We start from the raw sequence: 19,477 nt of genomic DNA on the forward strand, positions 1-19,477 counted from the left end.
TTGAAATTTAAAAATGATATGTAGTAATTTAACTCATCAATTAGGTAAAGTTGTTGGATCAGAAGACAGTACAACATAGGAGCTCCAGCAGTTAAGAGAGAACCAAAGGATGAAAAGCATTCACCAAATAAATAGATGCACTGTGCCCTGAGGGATGATGGGGACATGGGGCAAGGGAGCTGAGGGATGAAAAGATAGAGCATGATAGGACTTAAGATATTTTACAAATGAGAGTGTAGTCAGCACACTAAACTATCACTACTTGATCGTGTCTGAATAAGTAAGAGCTATTCTAGGGCTTTTTCCCTTGTTACTGTTGATTTATCACAGAAATAGGAAGACTCAGAATCCAGGATTAAGTGAGTTGAGAAGAGAGCAGAAATTGAACAAATAGACAGGAAGTTTCAACGTTAGATTATGAGAGTTTGGGAAGAGAAGAATGTTGATAGGAAGGAACCAATCACTACCCACTGATAGATGTATGTCTCCACAGCAAATTCTCATGGTCATGCTGAGTGGTGTGCTTCTCAAACTCATTTTAAGTGTTTTTAATGGTATTGGCAGATGAATGCATCCTCTCCAAGTGACAATGATGCGTCTGAAGCTATGGTCTCATCAATGTCAGGTCCTTCAGGGATGCTTCCTACTTCTTGCAGCCCTAAGCATCATGGCAGAAAATTGTAGAATTGGCGTATGATGCAAACATCTGACATTGAGAAAATAACCAGGCATCAGCTGGCATTAGGTGTTTCCAAAACAGCCACAAAGACTAGAAAGACCAATAAGGCTGCCTGTATTTTTATAACAAGCGATGAGCAGCTAATGATTCAGTAATGAGGAAACAAAAGGTAGAATTACATTATAGGAAAATATTTGATAATCTCAAAGAAGTGTGCTTGCAAAAAAGTTGGCTCAAATCAAAGGCTAGAATCAACTAAATATGTTATTGAGTATTCACAGCTGTGAGAAGTGATACTGCATCATTACTTAAAGTTGGGGTCACAGCTAAAAGGTCCCTGAAAGGCAATTGGTAAGATAAATAGTACTCTAGAATACTTAAGTTAAAAGAGTCTCTAAAAATAGTAGTCAAAGCTTTTTCTCTGATTTCATTAGTTGACGTTATTTGATCATTCATTTCAATTTATGGTTTGTGTCCATCACTTGTGAACTGTGAGCTGCTTAATAGCAGGAGCCAGAATGAATTCAGCTTTGTCCATCACATGCCAAAGACTCATACCCTCACTCTAGGGCCACTGGAAGGGAGAACAGCTTGCTTCTTGGCTAAATAAACTCTTTAAGAAACAAAGTTACATGAGGAAAAGGGGAAGGAGTTTTTATGTATACCCTTTCATTGGTTTCCTTGGCAACCATTAGCTTCAAGGATAATGTAGACAAGGTAGTCAGTTTTAACAACAAAGTACATGAAAATTAATATTAAATAATTTTGACAAGATTTTCTTGTTTAGCTACTATACAAAATACTTTCTAAGGATTTTCTTACAATATCCACATAAAACCATTTCTTTCCAAGTTAGTTTGAACTTCACAAGATTTACTTCCATTTAGGATTTACTTCCACGTTTAAAAAAAAAGTGAGACGCTAACACTGTGGTATAGTAGGTTAAGCATCCACTTGCAGCAACGGCATCCCATATGGGTGCCGCTTCCTGTCCTGGCTGTTCTACTTCAGATCCAACTTTCTGCTGATAGCCTGGGAGAGCAATAAAGGAGAGCCCAAGTGCTTGAGCCTCTGCACCCATATGAAAGACCTGAAAGAAGTTCGTGGCTTCAGATCAGATCTGCTCAGCTCTGCCTATTGGAGCCATCTGGGGAGTAAACCAGCAGATGAAAGACCTCTCTCTGTGTCTCTCCCTCTCTGTAACTCTGCCTCTCAAGTAAATAAATAAGACTTTTTTTAAAAAAAGTGAAAAAAGGAAAATTTGTAAGTGCAAATGTGTGAGTGGCTTTTAATAAAATGACACATACCAAATTAATACATCAGTGTCTCTTGTTGGCACAGGAAAAAGCAGAAAGAAGGAGAAATGCCGGGATGCTGAACTGTACCCGCTTGAGGAAACGGAACTCTGTCCTTGTGATGTGTTTATATCCCAACCTCATGGAAATTGGTCAGATTGCATTCTTCCAGAAGCCAGAATGGAGCCTCAGCGAGGACTGCGGGTACAAGGAGACAGCAAAGAATGTGGGAAAGGTGTGCGCTTTCGAGCAGTAGTGTGCTCTGATAAAAATGGAAGACCTGTTGATCCCTCCCACTGCAACAGCTCTGGTAAGGAGTTGGATGTGAAATAAATGATGAGAATGCTGACACGAAGCTCAGGAGATTTGTCAAGGCCTATAATTAGTGGATTTTTAATTTAATAATTGTTTTCATTAACACATCTCTCAATGAATATCAACATAATTAATGCACACATTCATAGCTCAGTGATGACCTGGACTATGATTATTTTGGATCTTTGATTCGTTTGCTCTATACTTCATCTTTGCTTGTTGGCCACTTACTTACTGATGGTTAGCACAGTTACTCACTTTACCAAGGGGCCAAAATCCAATCCAAATGAAATATTTTACAGTGTTGTTTGGTACCCTGATGAAATATGCAGAAGGCATCTGCCCTTAAATTTCTTCTAAAGTAGTTGATAGAACACTAATGAAAAAGTTGATTTTGAATGTTTTTCAATATGTGGTAAAAGTACACCAAAACAGACAGTAGAAATGAAAGGAAAAAATCTGGCAGAGGCTTCTAAGCCATTATTTGGAGAGATGACTATCTTTCTAAAATCTTGGTGGAAGAATTGGAAAGATATGCACTGGGTACATGCTCCCCACGTAGGATCTCTGTCCTTAATGTGTTTTACTATGAAACCTAAAAACACTACTAGTCGAACAATACCCTATACCTTGTGCGGTTGTGTGAATACAGTCTGTTGAAATCCTTGCTTAGTATATACTAATTTGATCTTCAGTATATGAAGGTAATTGAAAATGAAACTCGATAAAGGGTGGGATGGGAGAGGGAGAGGGGAGGGCCACGGGAGGGAGGGAGGTTGGGGAGGGGGGAAGCCACAACAATACCAAAGTTGCACTTTGTAAATTCACATTTATGAAATAAAAAATAATAAAAAGAAAGATATGGATGAATGGAGATAGAAATGAAGCTTAAATATAGCTGAATGAAAACTGGTGGAGGGGCCAGCAGCACTGTTGCACAGCAGATTAACACCCTGGCCTGAAGTGCCAGCATCCCATATGCACACTGGTTCGAGACCCAGCTGTTCCACTTCCGATCCAGCTCTCTGCTATCGCCTGGGAAAGCACTGGAAGATGGCCCAAGTCCTTGGGCCCCTGCACCTGCGTGGGAGATCTGGAAGAAGCTCCTGGCTTTGGATTGGTACAGCTCCGGCCATTGTGGCCATCTGGGGAGTGAACCATCGGATGGAAGACCTCTCTCTCTCTCTCTCTCTGCCTCTCCTCTCTCTGGGTAACTCTTTCAAATAAATAAATAAATCTTTAAAAAAAAAAGAAAGCTGGTGGAACAGGCTACAACCTATTTTTTAATGGAGATTATGAATTTCCTGCTTCATTTTTTAACTACATTCTAAAATGCGTGTGCTGCTTTTGTTTTTTAATTTATTTTATTTGAGAGAAAGAGACAGAGATTTTCCATCCTCTGACTCACTCCCCAAAATGCTTGCAGTGCCCTAGCTGTGCAAGGTCAAAGCCCGGAGCCAAGAACTTAATCCAGATCTTTCACATAGGAGGCACTTGAGCCATCATTGCTGCCTCCCAGGGCACAGACGTCAACCAGAAGCAGGGATCGAGAGTAGCTCATGAATATATGAGACAGAGAGGTGGGGTGGGGAAAGGCATGCAGACATGAAGAGAAAGCTATGAAAGAGATTGAGGGACAGAGTAAGAGAGGGCCCATCTGCTGGTTTACTTGCTAAAGAGGCTGGACCAAGGCCAAGGCTAAGGCTGGAAGGCTGAATTTCAATCCAGTGTTTCATATGAGTGTAAAGAACCCAAATAATTGAGCCATCACAGCTGCCTCCTAGGGCCTGCATTAGCAGGAAGCTGGAGTCATCAGCCAGAAATAAATATTGAACCCAGGTGCTCCAAAGTGGGATGCCAGGCATCCTGACCAGTGTCTTAACCACTGTGACAAATGCTGGCTCCTATATCTTTATAAAAAGTTAAAAACTAAGAATCTTACAGAAGATTGTGGAAAGAATTAATATGTGAAAAACCTTCAAGATGAATGGATAAATTTTGGTCTTAGTCATCAAGATTGGTACTAATAAGCTTTGTCAATAGGAAAAGAAATAGCAAATTGAGTTCAGTTCTAATGTAAAAGTTAGAAAAATGGTAGTTCTTTGTTGCTAGTATGCTAGCTCATCTTTATAAGTTCTGCATGTAATATTCTATGAATGTAATTTAAAGTTTAATGATTTTTTTAATTAATGCCATCATTGTTCTAGACCTGCTTCGTAGGTTAGTCTATATTATTGTTTTAAGCAATTTACTTCAGAAAACATTAAATATAATCAAAGCAAATAACTGACCTGTTTTAAGGAAGCCAAAGCTAGGTATCTTTAATCACCATATTTTTTCAATTTTGATGTATTTATTGGTCTATTTTTTCTTTTATTTTATCAAAACCTATGCAATGAATATCTGCTATGTACCTGTCATCTGTGATTTTGTTTGTACAGTTATGGGGAAGTCAAAAACTCATGAAGTTGATTATACAGTGAGGTTAGAAAGAAAATAAATGAACAAAAAGAATGTCAAGTCTTGATTAGCTCCAAGGATGCTTAATAGAAAATCTTTAGATAGACTTAGGGTAAATCCCCACTGAAGTGACATACATCTGAGGGGTAAAGATTGAGAAGAAGGCAGCATGTAAAAGTCCATAACAAGGCAATTTCAGTTGTGGGATATCCAGAGCACGGAGGCTAGGCAAGATGCTATGGCATAAACAAAGGAATCTCTGTGGCTTGGATGTAAGGGGTAGGAGGAGCCCTTTCTCCCTCTCTCTCTCTCTCTCTCTCTCTCTCTCTCTCTTTCTTTCTCTCTCTCTCACACATACACACACACACACACACACTTCAAAATGCTATGTTCATGGAAAAACAAAACTAAAAGATGTTTATTTTGGTGTAAAAAATAATGGAAATCCATTCATAGTTTTCTCATAGTATGCATTTTCCCTGAACTTTTTGAAGACACTTCATAATAACAGTCCTATTTTCATCATGGACAAACTGGAAGCAGACTCATGACCCAGTCTGGTTCTCCTGATAACACTAAATGCCTTACCCTTGTCAGCTCTTACTTGAATGTTGAGGTCCATCTGCATTTCCAAGATGACATCAGGGAAACTTCCTCCTGAGGAAGATGCTTCTTTTTGCTAAGATTTCCTACATACTCCCCGCCGTACACTTGGCTGCAGGAGCACAACACAGCATGTTGTGAATGATCCACTCTAATGGTTTCCACACACAAATGATTCAATCCACAGGAAATCACAACAGTGTTTGTTTGGCTTTGCAGACATCACTGTGGGGAAAAAGAGAAACTTTATAAAATGGGGTGTATGCCTATGTCCTGTCAGCCATTGTTGGTTCCTAATGACTGCTACCACTGCCTAATGTCAAAGTGCAAGACTTATTTCCCATCCATGACAATGGGCCAAATGTTGGTCAGGACTTTCCAATTTGGACCACAATATAATATATGTCAAAATTAAGATATTAGAGGAGAGTTCCTCCAACTGTGCCTCTTATCTCCAGTGTTTTCTTTTCTTCAAAAACCAAACCTAAAAGCATTCCTTCTCCTTCCATGCTATATTGGTCCCACTCCCTAGTGGTGTTTTCATGCCTCATTCCAGTCTGTTCAGTATCCCCTCATATCAGACCAGTCCATTTCATCATCTCCCATTCCTCTTCCATGTCTTTTTTTTTTCATAGCACTTAATCACCAACTTACATGTTATACGTTTACTTTTCTAAAGTTATTGCTTATTGTCACAATCCATCCAATAAATGGTGATGTTCCAAGAAAGTGGTAATGAGGTTTTTATTTTTACCTTATGTCAGCTTTTTACCTGCTATATCCACAGCACCTGGAATACTGCCTGAAAGTAGCAGGCATTCAAAACACATTTTTGAAGGCAGGACTACATCACCAGGTGTCAATGATTTTACCTTCTAAATATCTCTCAATCTTCCCCTTTTCTGGTTCTTACTACTGCCCTTATAATAGATGTCTAGTGCTCTGTTGTCAATTATCTATGTGATAGCTATCATGCCAAGAGCAATCAACAATCACAGTAAAGTACAAATAACACCATGCTGTTGACCTAACTTCCATCTTTCCTGATCTCTGCTTTGCAGATAATTAGCAGGACCCTCCAGAATGCTGGTGAATATGTACATAGTCTGCCCAGGGTGGTCTTTCCCCTCATCTCCTGAGACCCCCATATTCTTTGGGATGAAATCGGGTGCTGCCTACATTTAGCTTTATTTTTTTTAAAAAAATCCTCCATGTAGATTTCTATTCCTATTCTTAAACCGAGAGCTCATCGAAAATGACAACTAAATCGTGTTCATTTCTCCATCCTCAATGCTTAACACAGGGTCTTGTCCCTCATAGTTTCTCAGTATATGTTGCCTTAGGATATGCATGAAAAGATTGGTTTAAATAAGAGGCAACATATTTGCCTGTATAAAAGTTCTTGGGTCTGTGTGTGTGTATGTGTGTGTGTGTACAGTCCTTCCTGGTAGAAGAGCTGTAACAAAAGTATATCCATAGAGAAGTCATCAGTGAAATACATGACCAAACAGGAAAACATGGCTCTATTTTGCCTTTTTTTTTTTTTTTTTGACAGGCAGAGTGGACAGTGAGAGAGAGAGACAGAGAGAAAGGTCTTCCTTTTGCCATTGGTTCACCCTCCAATGGCCGCTGCGGCTGGTGCGCTGCAGCCGGCGCACCGCGCCGATCCCATGGCAGGAGCCAGGTGCCTGTCCTGGTCTCCCATGGGGTGCAGGGCCCAAGCACTTGGGCCATCCTCCACTGTACTCCCAGGCCATAGCAGAGAGCTGGCCTGGAAGAGGGGCAACTGGGACAGAATCCGGCGCCTGGACTGGGACTAGAACCCAGTGTGCTGGCGCCGCAAGGCGGAAGATTAACCTGTTGAGCCACGGCGCCGGCCTCTATTTTGCCTTTAATATATGTTTGGGTTGAGAGGAAATTAAATTGCATTCCTTTCAATAAACAAGGAATGTTTTTGAAAGAAGAAAAAAAAACCCACAGTTTTCAAAGTGATCCACTGATCACCATATAAAGAAATTTTAATTCATCAAATGATAAAGTGGATATATATTTTATATCTGATTCCAGGTAAATTATGATTGATTTTGATAGACAGTTATCTACATTAGTGTTTTACTCAGAAACCAAACACTTTCAACTTAACTTGTTATAATTTCATTAATTTGCTGTCACATATAAGGAGGTACAGATAGCAAAGCAAAATAATTATAATAATAATATATAAAGAGTCCTTCAATTATTTAAGTAATCAGATTATTTGAATACTTGTATAATAATATTATTTGAATACTTACCACTGGAAAATGTGAATTTAAATGTTAATACATTGAGAAAGTTTATATTGGAACTGAGTGTGTGTTTAACTTTATATAATTGAAATATTTGTATTAAAACATCATAATGCACAGATTTATTTTGGCTAGGCTGGGGGAACATGCTTAAAGACTGAAAGTTCCATCTTTATTAAGCAAGATGATAAAAATAGCATTTTATAAAGTCCTACCAGACAAGCTCTCTGCCCTCTGCTTTGCTGTACAGAAACAAAAGAATTATACCCTACCCTCTCTTGCAGAAAAAATACAAGGCAATTTAGTCATCTGCAATTTTAGTCAAAAGACCTGTTTCCTAAAACTTCAACAAATTTATATTTCCTGAGACATTGAAAGACTCTTCAAATACCACTTAAGGAAGATAATAGAACCTGGGCCAAAGAGATTTAAGTCTGACAAGATGAAGAATATGTTTCTGTGTTTTTCCCATTTAGATGTTGCTTCTGTTGATATACAACTCATATAAATTTGTTTCTTTAGAAGTCTGTCTCTGTATCCATCTTTCTCCATCCCTGTTTGTGCCTTTCTTTTTTTTTTTTTAATTTTTTATTTGACAGGTAGAGTTATAGACAGTGAGAGAGAGAAACAGAGAGAAAGGTCTTCCTTCCGTTTGTTCACCCCCCCAAATGGCTGTCACGCCCGGAGCTACGCTGATCCGAAGCCAGGAGCCAGGTGCTCCCTCCCGGTCTCCCATGTGGGTGCAGGAGCCCAAGCACTTGGGCCATCCTCCACTGCCCTCCCGGGCCATAGCAGAGAGCTGGATTGCAAGAGAAGCAACTGGACTAGAATCGGCACCTATATGGGATGCTGGCACCGTAGGTGGAAGATTAGCCAAATGAGCCATGGCACCGGCCCCTTGTGCCTTTCTTAAAGATTTGCAGCAGTGGTTGCCCATCCACTAGCGTTTCTCAGTCCTTTCTCCTACCACCCTTCTCAAAATTGTAATGAAAGGAATAGTCTCCAAAAGCCAATCTGATTATCATTCTCGTGGATTTTAAACCTTCAATGGTAATTCACTGCTCAGACCCCTTAGCATGGGATGCTAAGCCCTTCGTGACCTAGACCCTGAAGGCTCATCCTGTGTCCTCCCTACTGAACTCTAGCAGTTTGGGGGTTCTTTCTTACCACAATATGTAACATTCACTTCTAGGAGGCTTTTACCATCTGAACCGATACACTGCCCTCCTGATGTAACTTTAGCTTTCCCCTGTGCTTCCTAATTCTCTAGTTGACTCCTAATACCCTCTGGACGTCCATCAGAAATGTCACACTTTCTAAAAAGTCCCAGCCAGTCCTGTAAGGCAACCTTTCCCCAACCGCTAGAACTTATGAGAAGCTGAACATATCTGTCTCATGCCCCTTAGCAATCTGTGCGGCACCGACCCTAGCACTTCCACTTACTTGCCTCATTCCTAGTCCATCACGTCAGAAGACTGTGTGCTCCTTAAAGGAGTAACCATGTCCGCTCCATCATTCTATCATCCTTAGCACATGGCCAAGTGCCAGGATATCATGTATACTCAATAACTGTTAAAGCACACAATCTAAATTGTGTTCTGTGTGAATGACTTCAATGTGCCTATGTGTGTTAATACCCTGTGGCTACTAATAACACAGCAAACTTGATGACTTAAAGCAACACATATTTATTTGTTCACAGTTCTAAAGGTCAGATTGCCAGAATTAGTTTCACTGGTTCAAAATGAAGGTGTAATCAGGCCACGTTTCCTCAAGTGCTTCCGAAAAGAAGCTTTTTTTCTGAATTTCTCTGAGTTCTGCTGAGGCATACCTTGCATCTCTTGGGTCCTGGCCACTTCCTGTGTCTTCAAAGAAGCAGAGCATCTCCTTCCGTGGCACACATCAATCTTCCTTTCTTATTGGATATTCTTTCTGCCTCCGATAAAGACAAACCTAGAAAACTGCAGACAAAAAGCCTAGGAGTAACCATTATGAATCAGGCTAGATAAAATGATCTTTTATTCGACATATAAAGCACTAGCAACAAGTGAAAAAAGATGAGACTTTGTCAAAATTGAAGATTTATGTGCCGTGAAGGACACCACCAAAAACCTAGACAACTGATAGAACAGAAGAAAATATTTGCAAATGACATGCCTTAAACAACATTTGTATCCGGAACATATTAAGAAACCTGATGTCAGGGTGGGGACTGTGGTGTAGTGGATTAAGACAGTTCTTAGAATGTCTGTATTCCATATCAGAATGCCAGTTCCAGTCTTGGCAACTCTCCTTCCAGTCCAGCTCCCTGATAATGTGCCTGGGAAGCTGCAGATAATGATTCATGTACCTGAAACCCTGTTACCCATGCGAGAGACTTGGATGGAGTTCCTGGCTCCTGACTTGAGCCTGTCCCAGCCTCTGCTTTTATAGACATTTGGGAGATGAACCAGTAGATGAAACATATTTGTCTCTCTCCCTGTACCTTTCAAAGAAAGAAATGTTTTAGAAAAGAAACCTTCCTATCAACAACAAAAATTCAAATAACCCACCTCAGAATGATCACAATATTTAAATTGACTTATCTCCAGAGACAATAGATAGAAGGCCAATAAACATGAAAAAATACTCAACACCATTAGATTTTAAGGAAATACAAACCAAAACCATGAGATACCATTGCATAGATGCTAAGATAGCTGTAGTTAAAATGGCAAAAATAAATGTTGGCAAGAATGTAAGGGAATTTTCACCCTTATACATTGCTTGTGGAGAGGCAAATGATGTTACTGCTTGGGAAACTTTTTGCAGTTCCTCAAAAGCCTCCTCATAGAGTTAGTAAATGACTAAGAAGAATGAAATACATGTTTAAGAGAAATTAAGCATCCATAAAAAGTATGTACATGAATGTTGAGCTACATCTCTGAAGAAACTCAGGACAACACAACTCTGATCAACACCCAAATGGATAAGTAAAATATAGCACATATGTAATACAATGTAATATTATTTGGCAAGTAAAAGAATGACATATTGATTCCTGCTATCATATATCTATAGATTTATCTTGACATCATTATACTAAGTAAAAAAGTCGCATGAGACCATGTAATGTAAGGTTCTGTTTCCATGAAATGTCCAGAAGAGTAAGCTATAGGAGTATAAAATAGATTAGTAGTGGTCTAATACTGGGAAGAGAGAGAGCTGAGGCAGAATGATGAGGAACTACTAACGGATTTGGGTTTTCTTTTGGGAGTGACAAAAATTTTCTAAGATTGCTTGTGGTAATGGGTGTATCTGTGAATATACTAAGAAACATAAAATTTTACATATAATTTTGCATTTGAACTGTGTGTGAACTCTATCTCAGTGAAGCTGTCAAAATTTAAGATCTAATTAGAATAAGTAATTTTGAATAAATAATTCAAAAATAGTTAAATACACAATATATATGGCATGTCTGTTATAATACATGTGCATGTAAACATATACACACATACATAGATTCACACATATCAGAAATTTTGGCACTAGAGACTTTTTTTAAGTCTGCTTATTTATTATTTATTCTTAAAATATATTTAAACAGCAGCAGACTTTGACTCATTTGGAGGTTTTTATGAAGAACCTATTATAATAGGAATAGACTTCTAAACCAATAAAATTAATTAAGCATGGAACTTACCAGAAGAGAAAATTGGATGAACTGGTTTTTTTTTTGTTTTGTTTTTTGTTTTTTTTTTGGACAGGCAGAGTGGACAGTGAGAGAGAGAGAGACAGAGAGAAAGGTCTTCCTTTTTTTTTTAATTATTTTTTTTTTTGACAGGCAGAGTGGATAGTGAGAGAGAGAGCGAGACAGAGAGAAAGGTCTTCCTTTTTGCTGTTGGTTCACCCTCTAATGGCCGCTGCGGCCAGCACGCTGTGGCCAGCGCATCGCGCTGATCTGAAGCCAGGAGCCAGGTGCTTCTCCTGGTCTCCCATGCGGGTGCAGGACCCAAGCACTTGGGCCATCCTCCACTGCACTCCCTGGCCACAGCAGACAGCTGGACTGGAAGAGGGGCAACCGGGACAGAAACCGGTGCCCCGACCGGGACTAGAACCCGGTGTGCCGGCGCTGCAAGGCGGAGGATTAGCCTATTGAGCCGCAGTGCCAGCCAGATGAACTGTTTTTAAGACAGTGATTAATGCTGGAATTGTTTCAGAAATAGTCTATCAGGAGAAGGGGGCGTTTAATCTGAGTCTTAGAAGGAAGAAAGGGTGTTTTGCTGTTTGGAAACATTTCAAAATGCTCTTAGTATTATTAGGAAAAGGAACAGGGTACGTTGATATAGTAATGGGAAGGATGCTCACTGAAATTTTAATACACAAAAACACACTCTTTCAATCAGAGTAGGTGCTTGAATAGCATCTTTTTAATAAGTAAGAGTTTACAGTTTGCAATATTATATTTTCTGACTTGTTTGGAACATTTTAATACTCTTTGTGAATGTTTTTCCTTGTAAACCATCTTAAATACTTCTTGGTAGATGACATTACATTAAAACGCATAAAATGCATAATTTAATTTCTATAGTGACTATTGATGCAATTTTTCTTTGCAATAAAAAATACACTGAAGTTTGCTTTTGAGGAATTGCTATAAAATTTTTATCTGAATATAGATTTTTAGGTGCCCTTTGTGTACCGTAAGGCAGATCTGTGCTTTTACCTGCCATCTCTTTCATATCCTGAGTTGCATCTCATTATTTCAACATGTTAACAGCCTCTGCATCTTAACTGTGACTTCCAACAGATTAGCTGTTACTTGGCTTTAGATTATCCCAAAAATTTGGAAAGCAAGCTGTGTCTTTATCCAAGTTGTTAATAAAAATGTTGAATAAAATAGGACAAAACATTTCCCCCGCAGTGTTCAGTTGCAAAGGGATGTCTCTAAAGATAGTGCTGATCCATTAATCTACATCATATGAGTAGCTACACAAATGTGTCCGGGTACTTAGAGTTGCTTATTGGGGTAACAGGGGAGTTTTTTGTCAGATTCGTTTCTGCCTAAGGCATCATCTTCTTTATCAGCCTGATAAATCCATCAGACAGGAATTAGCTCTAAACTGATCTAAGTGAGCCATGCTGACACCTAGTATCCATTTATTAAAATATACACAAGTTCTTTAATAGTATGTTTATAGATTTTTGTCATTATCAGACACCATAATGTGTGTTACTCTCCTGTGGCATAGCCTTCCGGCTAGACCCATCATCAGGCCAAGTTACACTATATTCAAGGACAATGAAACTTTTACCTGCTCATATTTATTTCAGGTGGTAATGCTACTCAATAGGCCTATCTAACAAGGTAGGCATATACTGCAGAATATATTTCCTACACTGATTTGATTTCTATATTTGCTTCATGGTGTTATTTTTCTGCATTTTGTCCATTGATCTTCTGATAATGATGACTACAGTTGTTGTTCCTTAATTTGTACCCTATATTCTTTTTTTAAAAGATTCATTTATTTATTTGAAAGTCAGAGTTACACAGAGAGAGGAGAGGCAGAGAGAGAGAGAGGTCTTCCAACTGATGGTTCATTCCTCAGTTGGCTGCAACTGCCTGAACTGCGCCCATCTGAAGCCAGGAGCCAGGAGCTTCTTCCAGGTCTCCCACTTGGGTGCAGGGGCCCAAGTACTTGGGCCATCTTCTACTGCTTTCCCAGGCCATAGCAGAGAGTTGGATCAGAAGTGGAGCAGCCAGGCCTCGAACCAGTGCCCATATGGGATGCCGGCACTTCAGGCCGGAGTGTTAACCCATTGTGCCACAGCGTTGGCCCCATACCCTATATTCTTAGTATGATTTGAACCTTCTCTTTCTTAGTTTAGGTGTTGTTCTCAGTTTCATACTTTCACCTGTCCTTTTGTCCTCTCACGTCTTTGAGTTTGACTAAAAGTGATATAGTGCATGTTAGCTACAAAACATTTTTTCTCCCTTTAAAATGTACTTAACCATTTACCAAGAAGCCCATTATATCTGTTCCCCTAAAAAAAAACTTAACTGAAATATTCAGTATGATCTGCACTGAAATAATTTATTTTCAAAGCCCTTCTTCCTTTTTCTTTCTCAAAGGATCCTAGATAAAAATAGGAACATGTTAATACTGAACACCTGTTTCTCCCCAAGCTTCTTATCCTTCTGTCTAAGATTATAGCATCTCAAGAGCCATGCTCCAGATTTCTCATCAGTTATCTTCCTTCCCACCTACAACATTCAAAATAAGCAGCATATGATTCATTTGGCACGTTTTGAAGGCATTTCCTTGCTTATTGGAGCTACGCTTCAGGAAGGTGAGCTCTTTGAGCAGGCACAATTTGCTGGACACTCCTGGGTTTTGCTTATTTTAGAGGATAATATCTATTTACTAGGAATAAAGCCTCAGACCTCACCCAGCCCAGTCTTGAAAATTTGTCAAATTCAAATATGTAAAATCTTTCCAGATTGTTGTTCCGATAATAATGGAAACAGGTATAATCATGCATAGTCCTCCCTGCGTGTCTATGGGAGATGTATTCCAGAATCCACTGTGTATGCCAACATGTGTAGATGCTCAAAATATATAATATTGCATGGAATTTACATTTTACGTGTGCACATCTTGCAATGTACTTTAAATCATCTCTTTATGACTTAAAACGTCTTAAAACAGTGTAAATGCTGTGTACATGGATGTTACACTTGCAGGTTAAGGAATCAGGATAAAGGAAAAATCTGTTCACTATGGATAGATTTCTAGGTTCTTAATCCTTTATGGAGGGATGACTACTGTTTTTTGAATGGTGACCTCACTCAATACCTGCTTTAGGGATCTGAGCAGGAGAAAAATGACAATAGTTATCTTGAAGGTCATTATAATACTTCTCTGTGTCCTTATGTTTTATGTCTGAAGAACTAAAGGGCTTTATCATATTCCTGGTCAGTGTTTTCTGTGGAGTAGCTCATCAACCTGATGTATTATTAGGCTGCTTTCAATTTCAGAGAATGAGGACACAGTGAAGCAACCTCAGTTTTTTTGTTTTTTGGTTTTTCTTTTTTTACAGGTAGAATTATAGACAGAGGGAGAGACAGAGAGAAAGGTCTTCCTTGTATTGGTTCACTCCCAAAATGTCTGCCACGGCCAGAGCTGTGCCAATCCGAAGCCAGGAGCCAGGTGCCTCCTCCTGGACTCCGCTGGGGTGCAGGGCCCAAGCACTTGGTCCATCCTCCACTGCCCTACTGGGCCACACCAGAGAGCTGGACTGGAAGAGGAGCAACCAGGACTACAACTCGGTGCCCATATGGGATGCCGGCGCCGCAGATGGAAGATTAACCAAGTGAGCCATGGTGCCGGCCCCGCAGCCTTTTTGAGGCCGGTGGCTGGACGCATGGTGGGATACGTGACAGGGAAACCTTTCTGTCTCAGAAGAAACATGCATGATGTCTCCCGGTTCTGCCCTCTACTTACAACTCAGCCTGTAGCATTCCGTTTTTCCTGACTCTGTGTCTCTTGGTCTCCCGGTTTTTGCTTGACAGCCTGGCTTTCCATCACCTACGCAGTTTCTATAACCTTTCTGTGTCTCACATGTAAAATTCACTCAGAGTGTATCTGAATTGCTGCATATACTCATCTCTAGCACCTGCACCTCTTCCCTTTATTTTAAATTCAGTTTCCCCATTTCACTAAATTTCCCCATTCACTCTGTACCCCCAATCCGATTTGTCCTCATGTTTAATTTATAACCTTCCAATCTACTCTGCAACTGTTTATACCAGTGTATGTGTAGTTCTGCTATATAGATATAAATAAATATAGGTATATATAATTGTTTAGTTAGTGGCTTAATTTACATTAATCATATATGGTGGATCTGCAAAAAGTTCATGGAAACACATATGAAAAAAATCTATGAGTGGGGGTGTGGCTGGCATTGTGGCATAGCACATAAAGCTGCTGCCTCTATGAGTACCAGCTTAACTCCTGACTGCTCCACTTCTAATCCAGCTCCCTGCTAATGGTCTGGGAAAAGCAGAGGAAGATGGCCCAAGTACTCGGACCCCTGCATCCACGTGGGAAAGCCGGATTAATCTCCTGGCTCCTGTCTCAGGCCTGGCCCAACCTGGCCATACTGGCCATCTGGGGAGTGAAACAACAGATGGAAGATCTCACTTTGTCTCTCTTTCTCTCTCTGTAACTCTGACTTCCAGATATGTAAATAAATCTTTTAAAAGTAATCTATGCATGGATTTCTAAAAATTTTGCACATAAGCAGATATCCTTTAATCCAACTTTCCATGAACTTTTTGAAATTCATTCATATGTCCATATTTTTTCTGATAAATAACAGCAACATTTAATGAGCATTTACAATATTCTATACTTTTCTGTAGATGCTCTCTTTATTTACTAATTTAATTATTAATAAGATCCATTTGATATTATTCCTGTGTTACAGATTAGAATATCAAGGAAAGAGAGGTGAAGTAGTTTGCAGAAAGTTGTCCAACCAGGAAGATCAGGGCTTGTTTTCTCATGTAATTTGGTTTCAGAACCTGCCTCTTTATCAATATAGTGACTGCCTTTATAAATTCTGCTGTGTGTAAATTAGTTTATTCTTTGGGGGACATTACATGGTATTCTATCTTTTTTTGCGCAGTCAGTATTTTGCAATTCATTCCACTGGCGATGAATTATACAGGTTTCATTCAGCTCTTGGCCACACAGATATTATGAGTAGTCCTATATATGAACTGCTATGAGTAGTCCTGTAGACCTTCTTCAACTGTGGTATGATCACTGGATAATTAGTAAGACAGTATGAATGCAATTTAAAAACAAACAACATTAAATCAAGAACAGTAGCAAAAAGGAGATGTATACCAAAATGTTAATATTGGACAGCTTTGGGCTGATAAGAATGTTTTCTTCCTACAACTGTTTCCTCTTTTTCCTTTCTATTTCTATCTCTGTTTCAAATTATACTGTTGAGAAACACTCAGATTTTGAGTCTCATATATGAAATCCAATTCAGAGCCAGATTTTTACTTCTGTGGCTTATACATTTTTCCTGAATTTTGCATAATTTTTTGGATTGGTTTCACTTGGTTATTTCCAACAACTACAGAGCAAAAAATAATTTGTTCTCTAAAATACCATAATTTTGTACTGTCTCAATTTTCTTGAATGAAAAGACTTGAAAATTTTATCTCATCTTCTTTTTTTTTTTTTTTTTCATGAATCATCTTTTTAGACTTGGAAGGATGAATACAAATTGCATTCAAGCCCTTGGTGAAATAATTCAGCACTTTCTTGAACCAGATCTATACTTCTGCTATATACAGCTATGGCCTTATCCTCCTAAAGTCTTAATTTGACAGCTTAAAAAAAAACCATGTCAGGGACCAGCGTTCTCATATAACGGGTAAAGCTTTGTCACCTGTGATGCTGGCATCCTATGCGGATGCCAGTTCATGTCGTAGCTGCTACACTCCTGATCCAGCCCTTCTGATCCTTTCCCTTGTGCCTGGGAAAAGAAAAGATGGCCCAAGTGCTTGGGTCCCAGCTACCCATGTGTGAGACCTGGAGCAAGCTGCTGGCACTTGGCTTCTGCCTGGGTTAGCCCTGGCTGTTGCGGCTTTCTGGGGAATGAACCAGAGGATGGAAGATCTTCTCTTTCTCTCTCTCTGTAACTCTTTCAAGTACAATAAAATAAATTTTTAGGCCGGTGCCGCAGCTCAATAGGTTAATCCTCCACTTGTGGCGCCGGCACACCGGGTTATAGTCCCGGTCGGGGCACCAGATTCTGTCCTGGTTGCCCCTCTTCCAGGCCAGCTCTCTGCTATGGCCCAGGAGTGCAGTGGAGGATGGCCCAAGTGCTTGGGCCCTGCACCCGCATGGGAGACCAGGAGAAGCACCTGGCTCCTGGCTTCGGATCAGCGCGGTGCGCCAGCCACAGCGGCCACTGCGGGGTGAACCAACGGAAAAAAGAAGACCTTTCTCTTTGTCTCTCTCTCTCATTGTCCACTCTGCCTGTCAAAAAATAAATAAATAAAATAAAATAAAATTTTAAAAAACCGTATCAAATGTAAACCCTTTCTAATCACATTGCCCTAACCCCCAACCATTGCAGACAGGATCTGCTTAGACAGTCAACACAAGGAAGTGGTCTTGCCTGTGCCATTCCTGCCTAACATTTATCTCTACGGAAATGATGATTGTATAGGGATCCTATAAAGCTAAGATTGTAAAGAACATTGGGCAGCCATGTTAAACACTTTCTGAATTCTCTCTCTACTTTGTAGAATTATTACCACATTTGAGCATTTTGGAATTACAGAATTTTGTGGACCTTTAAAGTAATGGACAGACAGTGAAGAAACAAATTATGAGAGTTACTGTGAGTCACTTCAAAGAACTTGGACTTCAGGGAACACAGTAAGAGGAGTATCATTGCTCAGAGTTGGAGGGATGATACTGAGTTCAATGTACATGATTTTCTTAAGATCTTGTGGCCATATCCCCACCCATAGTGGCCTTCAGGCTCTGTTCGATATTTTCAATAACCCTGCTTTAATTAACATGGAAGAATTGATTGCTGTCTACCAAATGTTAATCATTTCCTGCTCTACTTGATCAACAAATAGCAAAAGATTCACATAGGCACTCTGCTTTCCCCTGCCTTGAAGAAAAGTTTTAGCCTTGAAGAAAAAAACCTCTTTCTTAAGATAACTAGGTGTTGAATCTTTTTTCTGCATTAGATTTTTTCAAGCTGGAACTGTGCTCCTATTTCCTTCTCCCATCTCATACACTGAATGTTACATTCTCTTTGTTGGAGAATAATAACAGTAATGGCAAAGCCTAACCTCTTGCTCCAGACCCTCTGATCTACAGAGCAGTTCACTGAAGGCATAATAATTATCTCCATTTTACAGGTGAGAAAATTGAAGCATGGAAACAAGTTCTACGACAGGCACAAATTAATGCCACTAGTAATTAGTTATATGGTTGATTTTGGACTTGTCTTTCCAATATCTAAGCCCATCCTATTTTCCAATATGGCATTATCATCTCTAACAGAGACATCTGATTATCTCTTATTGGGTGTTTATTGCATCTAGCCCTGGTTGGTGCTCTCAATGGTACTCATACTAATTCTATGCAATAAGTACTTTTTTTGTCCCCATTTCTTGGGTCAGAGATTGCAATCATTTTCTATGAATATCCAAAGATATCTATTGTTGTCACGACTAGTCACCTCTCCCATGGCTATATGAGAGCCACTATAGACAGGGTCTTAATTGGGTGTGGCTCTGTCCCAACAAACTATATATACAGAAACAGGCAGAAGCAGGACTTGACCTGCAGGCCATACCTTTTCAACCACTGTTATTGATGATTTAGTTAAAGCTTAAAGAACTTAGGCAGTTTATGTTGAAGTGGGCTATGGGATATAGGCCTACATCAGCTTGAGGTCATAAGCTTTGTTCTTAACCAGGTATTCACATTGTCCTCCTTGTAATTTTCATAGTAGATTGAATTATGCACCCCTCAAAGATATATTTAAGTCCTAAATTCCAGTGCATGTACATGGAACCCTATTTGCAAATACATTTTTGCAGATGTATTAAGTTAGGGAATTTGAGACAAGATCATTCTGGGTTTAGGGTGTCCTTAACGGAGATATGGGAGAAGGGGAAAAAGAGAAAGCAAGGTGGAGGCGGAGAAACACAGAAAAGTAGGTGGCTGTATGATGAACGAGGAAAGTGGTTGTCACAAGCCAAGGATCAACAGAAACCACCAGTAATTGGGAAAGGC

The 19,477-nt window shown here is 39.6% G+C and overlaps 1 protein-coding gene across 1 annotated transcript in view; it reads left to right on the forward strand.

Annotated features, from left to right (window-relative positions):
* The window catches only part of THSD7B (thrombospondin type 1 domain containing 7B), an 864,031-nt gene that overhangs the window by 601,876 nt on the left and 242,678 nt on the right, over positions 1-19,477 (forward strand). The window contains exon 13 of the mRNA XM_062199372.1: positions 2,021-2,284. Coding sequence (XP_062055356.1) covers positions 2,021-2,284 — 264 coding nt within the window. The remainder of the gene's footprint in view (positions 1-2,020; positions 2,285-19,477) is intronic.

Source organism: Lepus europaeus, chromosome 1 (assembly GCF_033115175.1).
Source record: "Lepus europaeus isolate LE1 chromosome 1, mLepTim1.pri, whole genome shotgun sequence".
NCBI lineage: Eukaryota > Metazoa > Chordata > Mammalia > Lagomorpha > Leporidae > Lepus > Lepus europaeus.